The sequence below is a fragment of the Mastacembelus armatus genome, chromosome 18 (genome assembly GCF_900324485.2).
Source record: "Mastacembelus armatus chromosome 18, fMasArm1.2, whole genome shotgun sequence".
Classification (NCBI taxonomy): Eukaryota; Metazoa; Chordata; class Actinopteri; order Synbranchiformes; family Mastacembelidae; genus Mastacembelus; species Mastacembelus armatus.
This window is the reverse complement of record NC_046650.1, coordinates 8,648,599-8,662,147: the sequence shown is the minus strand read 5'-3', so window position 1 is coordinate 8,662,147 and position 13,549 is coordinate 8,648,599. Positions and strand designations below refer to the sequence as shown.

Genomic DNA, 13,549 nt, shown 5'->3' with positions numbered 1-13,549 from the left:
GAGAAGAGCCTTGGTGAGAGAGGTAAAGAAGAACCCAAAGATCACTGTGGCTGAGCTCCAGAGATGCAGTAGGGAGATGGGAGAAAGTTCCACAAAGTCAACTATCACTGCAGCCCTCCACCAGTCGGGGCTTTATGGCAGAGTGGCCCGATGGAAGCCTCTCCTCAGTGCAAGACACATGAAAGCCTGCATAGAGTTTGCCAAAAAACACATGAAGGACTCCCAGACTATGAGAAATAAGATTCTCTGGTCTGATGAGACCAAGATTGAACTTTTTGGCGTTAATTCTAAGCGGTATGTGTGGAGAAAACCAGGCACTGCTCATCACCTGCCCAATACAATCCCTACAGTGAAACATGGTGGTGGGAGCATCATGTTGTGGGGGTGTTTTTCAGCTGCAGGGACAGGACGACTGGTTGCAATTGAAGGAAAGATGAATGCGGCCAAGTACAGAGATATCCTAGAAGAAAACCTCTTCCAGAGTGCTCAGGACCTCAGACTGGGCCGAAGGTTCACCTTTCAACAGGACAATGACCCTAAGCACACAGCTAAAATAAAGGAGTGGCTTCGGAACAACTCTGTGACTGTTCTTGACTGGCCCAGCCAGAGCCCTGACCTAAACCCAATTGAGCATCTCTGGAGAGACCTGAAAATGGCTGTCCACCAACGTTCACCATCCAACCTGACAGAACTGGAGAGGATCTGCGAGGAAGAATGGCAGAGGATCCCCAAATCCAGGTGTGAAACACTTGTTGCATCATTCCCAAGAAGACTCATGGCTGTACTAGCTCAAAAGGGTGCTTCTACTCAATACTGAGCACAGGGTCTGAATACTTATGACCATGTGATATTTCAGTTTTTCTTTTTTAATAAATTTGCAAAAATTTCTACATTTCTGTTTTTTTCTGTCAAGATGGGGTGCTGAGTGTACATTAATGAGAAATAAAATGAACTTTTTTGATTTTGGCAAATGGCTGCAATGACACAAAGAGTGAAAAATTTAAAGGGGTCTGAATACTTTCCATACCCACTGTATATACCTGGACATTATGACCTGATGTTTCCCAGGGCACATTAAGACAAAACACTTTGTGCTTGGACAAAGCCATCATCCCATGTTATTTTACACTCCTCCATAATATTGTAAAGTGTGTCAAAGACCTGGTTCACAGCAGCTATGGCTTTTTAAAATAAAAAGTTAACTAATATTTGGACAAAACTTAGAAATGAGTTTCCTTTATTGCATTTATATATTTCTCAGATGTTTCAGTCCAAATTCAATAAACCATGAAAATGTTTTTTTTTTTTTGTTTTTTTTTTAAACCTGCTTCTTTCAGCTTAATCAGCGAATTCAACAGACTTTAACTAAAAGGCTGCTCTCACACTCAATCTGCACTTAAAATTAAATTGCTCACAAAGCAAGACTAAGTTTATGATGGGTTGCACACAGCATGTTGGGCCCATTAAAGCTTTGTTGCAACAAGAGAAAAAATATAGCACTTTACTTACAGACACAAGCAGAGGTGATGAACGAAGTTGGACGTCTAGTGCCTAACAAAGTCCAAAGAGCGTGTTCCTGGTCCTGTCCTCTGCAGAACATACACCAGGAGCCTTTCTCGTCTATTCCCAGGTCGTTTCGCCCTCACGTTCGCTGACACCAGTTTACAGCCTATATATACTCTACACTGCTGCTCTCATTGTACCAGACCTTCTTATTGAAACAGTGAAAACACACACGCATGTCTTTGCCTTCTGCAGGACTTCATGTGTCCGCTACAAGTTGTTGAAACTCCTCATCGAAAATAGCAATGAGTGTAATTTACCGCCGCTCACCTACACCTTGGTTTGGAAACTGAGCAGACTCTGCAGCCAATGGCTTCACACGCCTTTACGTCCCGCCCTCGCTCTTTTCTAATTGGCCTGACCGACAGACAACAACCAATGCGAGTTGGTATTAATCAAAACACACCAGGTGCACAAATTACCAAAGCGTTTGTTTTTCAATAAACTCTGATCACATACCAGGCAAATCTTTATTGGTTTTAACCTTTTAATTCACCATTAAATAAGTTACCTTTCAATGAAATGAATTTCAAAAACATTTTTTTTAATTCATTTTGATTATTTATTTATTTATATCTCTAAAGTGACGATTCCTAAGGTTGCATCAATCAGCGCTATTTTTTTAATTTAATTGTATTTACTTTCGTACACTATTTATAAATCTATAACCATGATGTTAGACAAACTGACATATTTAAGGGACTGAATATGCCCAAATATTAAAATTAATTAAAACAGTGTGTCTGCTTTGAGGTAACAATGTAATGTCCTATCTGTGGAATGTAATACTAAAAACTCACTGCAATCAGTGCTGAACAACTTTGCTATCAAAAGTGCAGAGTTTATCTTGATCTGAGATACAATAAGACATTTTCACTGTTATTGTGCCTGTTGTTATCCCCTTTGGGCTCTCTCTGCAGTCCTTGTTTTTCTCACTAAGAAGTATTAGGGTGACCTTTTAAGATGTTGTTAAATTTTTAAACCCACTCACTCAACATGTGTCTCTGATGATGTATTCATTGGCTCAGCAGCCCTGGTCACTGCATCCATATTCATGCTGTTTGTTTCGATTCTCAAATGTTTGGCGTGCACACACACACACACAAACACAAACACAATCACTGGGAACAGCAACAGCCAAATCCAAGAAGCTCTATTGTTTTGGCTCATTTATTTTCTCACCTCCTGCTCTGTCTTCCCTCTCTCAATCCCTCTTTTCTCAGAAAGGGTCAGGTTGCCCTTTCCTCTCTGTCCAGCTGGGAAATGCTAATGGAAACTGGGTGAGTCCAAGACAATTAGCCACACGTACACACACACACATGCCCAACACAAGCAAACAAGTGCTAGCAGGCCCAAAATACACCATGTATCAGTGAGGAACAGGAACACACTCAGACACTGAAACACACACACAGACAATTGATAGTGTCTAGCTTTTGTTTTGTAAACCTGTAGTTCAGTCCAAGAAACAAAAGTAAAATAGAAGGTGAGGTAGAGACAGTAAAGGAGAGACAAGCTGCAGACAGTGGATATTAAATGAAAACAGTCATTTGGTAAATGATGACATGCAAAGGGGCAGCATGGTGACTGAGTAGTTTAGCACTGTTGCCTCACAGTTCCAGGTTTGAAACCCATCAGGGACCTTTCTGTGTGGAGTTTTCATGTTCTCCCTGTGCTTGTGTGGGTTTTCTCCAGGTACTCTGGTTTCCTCCCACAGTCCAAAAACATGTATGTCAGGTTGATTGGTGACTCTAAATTGCCCATAGGAGTGAGTGTGAGTGTGTGAGGTTGTCTGTCTCTATGTGGCCCTGTGATGGACTGGTGACCTGTCCAGGGTGTACCCCTGCCTTTCACCCAAACAGAGCTGGGATAGGCTCCAGCAGATCCCTGGGACCCTGGTTAGGAATAAGCAGGTATAGATGATGGATGATTTGCAAAGGTGTGTTATCTCAGGACAGATCCGGTATCACACCACACTATTTGCACATATACCCTCCAACCCTTAACAAGCTAAAGCCTCCCTTATTTCAACATCACCCTATATCCATTTGAACTGTAGATATGTGTCAGTTCTCCTTTACAGATAGAGAGCTGTCTTAGATGTACCTAGTTAAAAATAAAAAAAAAATACAGGAGGGAAGGATTTTCAATGGATTCATATTAAGACTCGTTTTGTCCTTTAAGTAGAAACCACTCCAAAAATGTGAACAGAGTTAAAAAAAAAAAAAAAAACATTTTGAAACTGTCTGAAAATTAAAATTATGTAATTTGCTCAATCGGTTAAAAAAAAGCACTGTAATGAGTAGGGTGCCATTACGAGACATATTATCCATTTATCTGAGAGCTACTGGAGTTTTTTTGTCAAGTGTAGATCAATGTACTTCAACAGCTGCAATGTTCTCGTTCATGGTAATCCCCGTTTCTCTGACAGTTTTCTTTCTTTATTTATTTATTTTGTTGGAGTTTATTCAGCTGGAAGGACTAACCATAAATGGGCATGAATCAGAAGTATCTGAATCTCTGAACAAATTGGACAAGTGGCTTGTGAGTCTGTGGCCAAGCTGCAACATTTTGAGGTGGAGGGGAATTTTTCTACAGCTGGACAAGATCATGACTGCATGCAATTTAAAATCAATCAGCAATGGTTGCTAACTCAATTCACAATAGTTACGCAATCAAGTTGCAAACTACAGTGCAGAAGGGAATTCATAAATTTGTGACTGTAGACTGTGGCTTTATGCTCCAGCTCATTCCACCAGTTTTGAACAGCGGTTGGAACTTAGAAGTGAGAACTAAAGACTGTAAAGCTGCCATCGCTCAGCCAGCTCCTTCTGATCATGTAAAGCTAACAGAATGACAGCCTGTTTCACAGCCCTGCGCTGATCAATAGCTCATATGTCCTTTGGCAGCTCCAGTTTAGCTGTGTCTGTCCGGCTGACTGGACCCCAGTCCACTTTAAATCAGACTGAACTATTGGCGTCTTTAGTTTGAAGTGAATTAAGGCGAATGAATATACACACACACACACTTTAATTGATTGAGTGAATTAACAGAGGAACAATGGGTTCAAGTCTCCAGGTGCAGGTACAGCAGTGCAGAGTGTGTGAGATGATGGCCACTGAATTGAACTGGGGGGGATCCATACATTGTATATGTGTCTGAGTGTGTGTTTAACAACAGGCTTATGACTGAAGGAGACACACTCTCAGAGTTAGAACCATTACCTTTCCTCCAGCCACCTGTAATTATATTTTTTCATTATCAATCTCTCTCCACAGTTAATTTAAAATGAAGGTTAGACATGGGGTCCGTGATTCAGATAGTTGCTGGTCTGATCAAAATCTGTGTAGGCAAATAAGAAGAAATAACCATATTTCCCCTGCCACTGCCAACAAGATGACTTTTAATGAGATGGGCTACTTCAGAAAAAAAAAGAAAACTTAAACTCTGCATGCATTCAAAAACAGCCAACTGGGCCCATATGTTGTTTTGTATTTGAATCTGTACTGGCATTTGCAGCAGCACTGCAGAAATGACACAAGAAAGAATTTAAGAGCTAGAGATACTTCCAAGACTCAATGTTTAACACCTTAAGTTTAACAGTCATAAAAAGATAAATCTTATCATTCAAAGGCAGATCTATCAGTTTCTGGACCAGCGGCAGCATTGAGGGACCATCATCACAAAGTCGGTAACCAAGAATCAAGACTCATTGTTTGCTCAATCCACTCTGACCACTTAAGACATAAAATCCACAGATGACTGTTATACCACTCAGGTTCAACTTTACTGCTGAAAGTCCATCCATCCATCATCTATACCCACTTACTCCTATTTAGGGTCACAAGGATCTGCTGGAGCGTATCCCAGCAGGGGTACACCTGCTGAAAGTCAGCTTTCAGAAATATAGGAAATCTTTAGCTGAAGCAGCAGAGAAGAGGGCAGGCGAGGGAAAAGTTTAAAATCAAACATGTCCTTCAAATAAATGTAAGCAAACCTAATATTTGATATGTTTACTCAAGTGCTCAAGGCAAAGTTTACACATGTAGTGTTTCATTGTCAGAGGTCAAACTTTTGAGCTTTAAACTCAGCCTGTCCCAGTTCCATCTGAGGACACAAAATCAATTTCCACACCTTTAGCCCTCTTGCAGGCTGTCACTTAGCTCAGCAGGTTTCTGTAGATCGAAGCAGCAAAGTGATAATATTTGGAACCCGAACTGCCATCTGGTCATCTTATTGATCTGGACAAACCTCTAGAATCAGGGAACAAGTCAACTGCTGCCCCCATGACCATCGAAGCCTCAGTGTGACTCTTGGTAGTGGCTCTGTGGTCATTCGTGACCTGCCAGGTTAAGACTTCGGCCTGGTATGGACAGCTGACAGCTGATGAGTCCATGCAGGTAGACCATAAAATAAATATCAATACTATCTATATCAAATGCATGTCCAGTATAGCAGACTGAACAGATACATTATAGCTGCCAGAGCACAGTTAATTTAGAGCAGTATTTAAGGTTGCTAAAGCTATGCTTTACATAAGACATAAAAAGAGAAATATTTGAAGAGTCACAATAGAAACACACCTGTTACATTATCACATTTGGAAATGTCTACTTGCCCTGTGGGTTTTAAATAAATTATTTTCCAAATTCAAGATCCCTTCAGCAGATTACATTACACAAGAGATTAAATAGTCCTTACAGTAAGAATTATATGTCCAACTACTATCATCACTGGTAGTCCTACAGTACATGGCTTCAGTATGGCCAGACTGATCAGTCATTTCTGTCAGAATTACTGAGTGATCATGTATCAACACTTTCAATTTAAGCTCTGGGGTGGACCAGGCAGCCCTGTGTCTGCTACCTGAGCAACACTGTCCATTACTGACCTCTAGTGGCCAAACATGACAAAGATTTGTTCACTTCATTACCCCAAGAGTGCACAAAGTAAACCTAGAGCCTAACCGATCAATTAATACATGACCAGCCATTTTATCAAACACATAAAAAAAGTCTTTATTTTAAAAGTACACAGCCATGTAAAAACACTGATTTTCTCTTTTGGCACTTAATTAGAATAGTAATATTAACATGATAAACACTGTACAACATATGAAAAGCCTCACATGTCATGGCTAACTTCAACATATGACAACATGTGGGTCAATGATACTTCATCAGTAAATGTAAGCATGTGTGAAATTCTCCACTGCACCATTATTTTAAACTCTATACTATATATTCACACAGAAGAGGCTTACCTTTTACTGAAGAAATATAAAAATCCATCTACAAGCTGGTACAAAGAGAATACACTGGAAAACTTTAACATTAAAAGTCTTCTCCATTAGAAACATAACATTTATTTCTAATATTATATAAAACAAACTAGAATGTATAAATATTAAAACATATGAACAAATTATATACAGGGTTTTTCCAGGTGAAGATTTTCATATTTTCAGTGAAATCAGATGGGCAAGGTTTGGCTTTTGGAGGGAGACATCTCACTGAGATAAAGCTTTCTCCAAAATATCAATGTCGACCAGTGGCAAAGATGCAACTTCAAAAAACACCCTGAGAAATATTAAAGAATTGATTAACATTCAGAACAGTTCAAAATGCTAAAGTGCTTGTGTGTTTCTTCTTGACTATAAATGGGCTGAAAGGGTTTTCATGTTTTTAGATCCAAGACTTACTTATGTGCGTATTTGCTCCTGATGGCCCTGAGTTTATCGTCAGGAGGAGCTAAAAGCATGAAGTACAGCTTTCTGACGAGAGGCGCCAAATCTGACGTCTGGTAGCCAGAGTGGAACTGCAGGATGGGAGACTAGAAGACAGTAAACAAGGGCATTTTGACAACTTCCATACCAAAAAAAAAAAAAAACTGTGCCAAACCCTTAAATATGCAAAAATACAACACAACTTAATTGCTTGTTATTCACTCACTCACTCTGGAGTTTTGGGGTCAGCTCATTATTACTCTGGGGTCAGCTCATTATTCCTAGTATTATTGCAGCAGTCATAATTCTTAACTTGCATGGAAAAACTATTTACATTTAAATTCAAAGGAGGCTGAAAATCAAAACAGCTGAGAGACTGGTGTCTGGTCACACAACCCACCACAACAGGAAGTGGAACAAAGTCCAACCTAACTGGTTGACAGCAGTAGTGCCAGATACCAAGTGAACTGGAACCATTTCACTTGTGGAACTAATAGCAAGTAAAAGCATCAGTGGTACCAAAAGTGACTCAAACTTGAAGGAAGCTGCTAAAGAAGGAGCTGTAAAAGCCCATAATCTATAACTGAACTGCAGTGTGAAGATGAGGTGAAAGAAACAGATGCAAGGATTGTAGGTGTACGTGTCTACTGCGTGAAGCGAACCTACCCATCCTCCCAGGTCTTTGGTGACCAGCGCCATCAGCAGGCAGGCTGAGGCCAGCAGTGACCCTCTTTCTGGCACCAGGTCCATCTCCATCAGGCTCATCTCGCAGAAGTACCGGGCCAGAGTCAGCGTGTCCATGCTCGCACTCACACACTACGGAGACAGGGGATTGTGAAAAGAAACACGCTCAACACACAAACACACTTTGTGAGGCATGTACTGCAAAATACCCACTTTACACTTATACAAAGAAATTAAGAGACACACACTCACACACCTTGGCATAGCGCCTGAGAAACCGATAAGGGATGGGGATGTTGATGTCGAAGGACAGTGTCTGCAGGATGCTGGCCTCCATGGAGATGAGATCCTCCCTCTTATATGCGTCATCACAAATATACAAGAAGTCTTCAACACACGGTGGGCTGCGCTCCTGCAAGATCATTATTATCAAACGGTGTTTATTTGCATATCTAAACTCGCCCGGTTACTTCAGTAAGCATGGCGAAGGTCTACTTTCTCAATCCCCGTTTGGTTCATGATGAGTTCATGAGTCTCTTAACTGATGCTCAACCTTTATTTTTCCACCTGGCCATGGTAAGCAAACTTTTCCAAAGCCAGAAATTCTGAAAACAGAATTCCTATACAAATGGATTTTTAAAATCAATGCAGTAATGTAACAACCAAATGTTTCCATAACTGGTACATTTAATATATTTTTGGTCATTTTAATTCAATGTGTAAGTAATGGGATTATGAACTGTAGTTTTTCAGCCATTACATCCTGTTTTTACCTCAAATTTAGAGGCTATGAGCATGGCAGTGGAGCCCACGAGCTGCAGCATCTCCCTGTGGACAGGAGTCTGGGACAGGTAGTGGTCTGTCATCTTTACAGCGAGGTATAGGGTCTCATGGTACAGCTCAAAGTTCTCCTATACAAACACATAAAGGGAGTGGTAGACACGCCACAGACACTAGAGCGACACAGCGTCTCAGCTCTTTAAAATACATGACTGAGGAATAAATTCTGAAGGAACAGCAACACACACAGCTTTGTTTTTATGCAATTTGGTACGTAAATGGTTTTTGGTACTTAATTTGACTACCAGGAAAACTCACCTGTACTTCGACCAGCCAGTCGATCAAGATCGCCCTCATCTCTGGGTTGAGGCTGGGCTGCTTGTGCATGTAGTTACAGAGGACAAACCCCTCCTGCAGACAGTAAAACCAAAAATAAATAAATAAATAAATATAATAAACCAAAAAACAAAAACAAAACAAAAAAATCCTAAGATAAGTGTTGCACCTAAATTGGTCTTTACAAAGACACCTTGAGGTAAAAGCTACTTCGGATGCTAAGGACACAGTTTAAACCCCTTGTGGAGATTGATACTAGTGTTTTGCTTTGGTTTGGCTCACCTCTCTGTGTTTGAGGTAGTCGAAGATGTCCTTTGCATACTCTGGACACATATAACAGTCCTCTGAGTTCTCAGCGTCAATGTCAAACTCTACCGGGATCTGAAGAACAGAAAGGTGTAAAAAGTATCTTCCAAAACAACTTGTCCACGTATGAAGCTGAAGCATAAGCATAATTTCCCTTACCTGTTGTCTCTGCAGCTGTGCTGGCACTTCTCGCACAGCAGGGGGCACAGCAGCTACTAACTCTTCCACTGGAGTTGCTTCATCTTTCTGTGCCTTCTCCTTACAGAGTTTCTCCTCTGCAGCAGACTTTTCATTCTCGGCAGGGCTTTCTTCTGAGCTCACAGAGCAAGACCTGTAGAGGATGAAAGCTTAAAATGAATATAACTACTTGGCAGCTAGTTAGGGGACTTCATTGTGGAGGAAGAGCAATGAAATCGAGGAAAAGCATTTCTTTGAAAAGGAAAATGTTACTTTTTCAAATTGGCTTGATTCTTTGATGGCACAGAGTTGGAGTTAGTTTTCTTCACTATCTTCTTCGTTGGTTCTTTCTTCCTCCCTGGAATGCTGATCTGAACTTTGTGAGCCTGCAAACAAAGTCATGACGTTTCAAAATGTCACAAACACCTACAAATGGACAAACCCTCTAATCGTAATCATGCAGTAACACGGGCTAAATTACACTGATCATTTCATTACATCTTCATTGATATTTATTTCACCATTACAGAGAATTAATACTAAGAATTTGCCTCTTAAAAATGATCTCATCCTACTTTGGCATCATTTCCAAGAACGAACGAACGAAGCAGCACAAAACTCAGACTACACAGTAGCGAATTAGATCTGTCTTGATGTTTTCACAGCAGGACCTTTATAAACGGCGAGGGGAAAAAAAGAAAAAAAACAACAACAAAAAAACAACATGATGCTTGTTTCACACTCAGGTGAGGCTGCAGAGTACACACATTCACACCACAGTGCAGAGCCCAGTAGGACCTTCACAACAAAACCCAGGGATGCTGTGCATCACACACACCACAGCTTATGGATCATTTATCATTTATTCAGTGTCAGATTTTTTTTTTTTTTCTTTTTCTGAGCACTCTTCCCTTTACAAAATCTGCAAATTTCCAAGAGAAGTGGATTTGATTTTCATTTGGGAACTTGCTAATACATTCTTATTTGTGTGGTGGCCAGCAGAGACTCACTTCCAGAAAGTGCTATAAACAAACATAATGTCCACTAAGGTCAAATCGGTGTAATGCCTGCACGCACACAAGCAATTTCGATACACTTCCAAACAGCTTTGGCTTTCTCTGCAAAACAACAAATATATACGCCAAGGCTTTCTGCTGTTACCTTACACCATTATGTAAACTGGTGGTGGGTGTAAAATAATGCAAAAGCTGTTCCTCCCAGAAGTAATAAATTCAGCCTGGTTTGACACTGCATCTGTCAAAACAGGGCCTGGCCGCCACCAAAGTGCTGGAGACACACAGTATCCCACTTACTTTGCTGAAGCTGCCATCACTGTTGGGACGACAACCTGACAGACACTGAGAGACAGCCTGTCGTCAAGAGGGAAGCGCAGTTAAGACAAACAGACACTAAAGATAACCCTGAACTCAAAAAGAATCATTTTGCATTCACATAGCAGCTAGTTAACATTTTTAGTTAACTTAGCCTGGAATATTTCAGAGGAGGACATATCTGCACAGGTCCACAACAATTTCCACCTGTGTCAAGACTTGATTTTGGGGGTGAGTGGCCCTCAATCTAAATTTCAAAATTTGAGGCCTGCTTGCTGTGTAAATGCAGTTTTACCCTCCATCTGTCCACATAGGAGGGACATGCAGGTCTGTACTGCAGACTACAGACATGCATTTCTCAATATTGGACTAAAAGGAGAGTATCTGTCTACCGCAGGTAAAGTTTCTCCATCCTTGATTCCAAGCTGCTTCATCTAGCATGTTTACTTGGCTTTTGCATCCCAGTCCCAACCAATAAAGCAGAACGTACATTGGTGATGTCGATAAAAGCGGTCCTCTTCTTGGGCGCTCCATGAGGAGGGGAGGACGACCTCTTCACCTGTGGGCCTTCCTCCTGCAAAACACACAAACAGGAAACAACATATTACTCCTAAATCACATTCTCATGATGTGCACTTACAGGGCAATAATAAAAATAATAAGATGAGATTATTTGCAGTGAACCAATTCCCATGACTAAGTTAACTAATCTTTAGGTTCTCCTGCAGAACCTGCTTTGTGCTGGCACTTGAAACAACATTAAAAAAGGCTCAGTGACACATGTTTGCTGTACCTGGTTTTCAGTGGCTGGTGCACTTAGCTTGGGTATCTTGCTCCCAGCGGTGGCTCCGGGTTTCTTTCCTCTGGTTAAAGGCATGGCTGGCTCCTTTATCCTCTCCACACAGGCGCTGCAGCGGCTGCACTGGCTTGATTTGCGGGCGAAAATACAAAAAGCGCTGGGTCTGTTTGATAATCAATACCAGATGGATCGATATTTTGCAGTTTAGCTGAATCTAAACAAACGAGTATGTTCATACTAAGATTAACATAAAAGTCTGCGTTAGTTTCCACGCGTGAAGCAGCTCTTTACTAAATATACTAGCTACCATAAAACCGCCGGAATTGATGTTTTACCGTACCTTATTCTATAACTCGTGCTCTTTTGATCCGGTATCCTGACTCAGGAACAACAGACACCACATATAATTTGTTGTAGCGGCTGTAAAGAGCCAAGGTTTGCTGTGTCGTTTCGGACACCAGAGCTCAAACAACAACGCTTCCGCTGAAAATCCAAATCTGCTGCGCCTCGCTCTCATTGGCTGGAATTTAAGCAGGGCGGTCCAATCAAAGAGTCACTACAGATGCCGTTGCTGGGGGACGTTGGTTTCTCAAAGCCGCTGTGTAAAAGAAAACAGGGGCAGTAAAAATAAGTTATTACGGACGGAGCTTTTTTTTTTTTGATTGAATTGTGTCATCTTCAATTATGTAAGTGTGTTATTTAGTTAAGCACATTCCTTTAAATATCTGAAAACCCACCCACCCCGCCCATTTCACTCCGCTGATATAAATCCAGCGAACCCTGGAGGAGGAGCATGTGGGTTTTTCAAACATCAACCAATAGCATTTTAAAGGTTGGAGATTTTTTTATTGATGTTTTCCTCCTGATGAAACGATGAAATCCTCAACTGATAGTGAATATTTCAGGACTGACATAAGGCAATTATGCATGTGACATAGATTAAGTACAGTATATTAGTGCAGTAACACAGGTAAAGTACTCTTTCAAATCAAATCATATGCTACTTTCTTTCATTCATATTTTATATACTTGACTGTTACTTCATGTATACACACTGAGAAAGAAAGTACATATTCTGCAGACATACTAACACATGCCATGGTTGGACAGTGCTGTGTTTATATTTATTACCACTACTAAAAACTTGAAAGTGTTAAAATTTCAATCTGGAAAAAGGGAGTCAACAGATGTAGTACGTGTTAAAACAGATAATAAAATAATAATAATAATACATTTTATTTCATGGCACCTTTCAAAGTCTCAAGGTCACCTGTACATGTGATACACATAGATGTAGTACGTGTTAAAACAGAAGATACGGTAATTTACAACTTAAATCCAGGTTGACAAGGACACAGATGGTTTGTATTTTTGTGTCACTTTGGTTAATAAAACTTTGCAAGTACCCAGATTTATCATACGTTTTGTGAGTGAAGGTTTGACTTTGAATATAACAGTGATTACTATTATTTTGCTCCCGTTATTTGGGTCTGGTAATATTTGTGAATTTGTTGCCATGTTTCACATCTGGATGTTGTGTCCCTAACAACTGTCACTCATTCATATAATAATTAAATATGTTAAAGACCTATATGTCCTATAATCCCCACTGGTTTTGTAACATTAGCTCATAGTTATGGTTAATAAGACATGATCAGGAATGCTCTCTTCGAAATGCAGCATGTTGAAAATGTAAATGTAAATTGAGGCTGACTGTTTTGCTGATTTTGGCTGTATAAGTTAGGTCTGGTATGTGTATCATTTGCCTTTCTAGCTGTCACATTGCATTGAAATGACCCTTAAAATCTATTTAAATCGTCATGTTGAGCAATGAGCTCAGTGACAGAG

The 13,549-nt window shown here is 40.4% G+C and overlaps 1 protein-coding gene across 3 annotated transcripts; it reads right to left on the bottom strand.

Moving 5' to 3' along the window:
* Positions 1–6,555: 6,555 nt before the first annotated feature.
* Positions 6,556–12,213, bottom strand: ccnb3 (cyclin B3). Of its 3 annotated transcripts, none has more exons than XM_026320618.2 (13): positions 12,042–12,213; positions 11,696–11,864; positions 11,393–11,476; positions 10,885–10,941; positions 9,845–9,957; positions 9,554–9,725; positions 9,371–9,469; positions 9,071–9,163; positions 8,746–8,883; positions 8,229–8,384; positions 7,955–8,104; positions 7,265–7,395; positions 6,556–7,142 (listed from the first exon to the last, which is right to left on the bottom strand). In XM_026320618.2, the coding sequence occupies exons 2-13, from the start codon at positions 11,777–11,779 to the stop codon at positions 7,073–7,075; spliced, it is 1,347 nt and encodes a 448-aa protein (XP_026176403.1). In that variant the 5' UTR covers positions 11,780–11,864; positions 12,042–12,213; the 3' UTR covers positions 6,556–7,072. The 3 variants fall into 3 exon arrangements, with proteins under 3 accessions (XP_026176403.1, XP_026176397.1, XP_026176411.1); XM_026320612.2 differs by having other exon boundaries at positions 11,696–11,828; positions 12,042–12,212; XM_026320626.2 differs by lacking the exon at positions 10,885–10,941 and having other exon boundaries at positions 11,696–11,828; positions 12,042–12,209.
* Between the last annotated feature and the right edge of the window lie 1,336 nt (positions 12,214–13,549).

Coding starts and splice junctions, on each gene's coding strand:
- ccnb3 (XM_026320618.2), bottom strand. CDS start 11,779: ATGCCTTTAACCAGAGGAAAGAAACCCGGAGCCACCGCTGGGAGCAAG. Junction 10,942..11,392: donor CTTTTATCGACATCACCAAT/GTACGTTCTGCT, acceptor TCTTGACGACAG/GCTGTCTCTCAGTGTCTGTC. Junction 7,396..7,954: donor CCAAAGACCTGGGAGGATGG/GTAGGTTCGCTT, acceptor ACTGTCTTCTAG/TCTCCCATCCTGCAGTTCCA.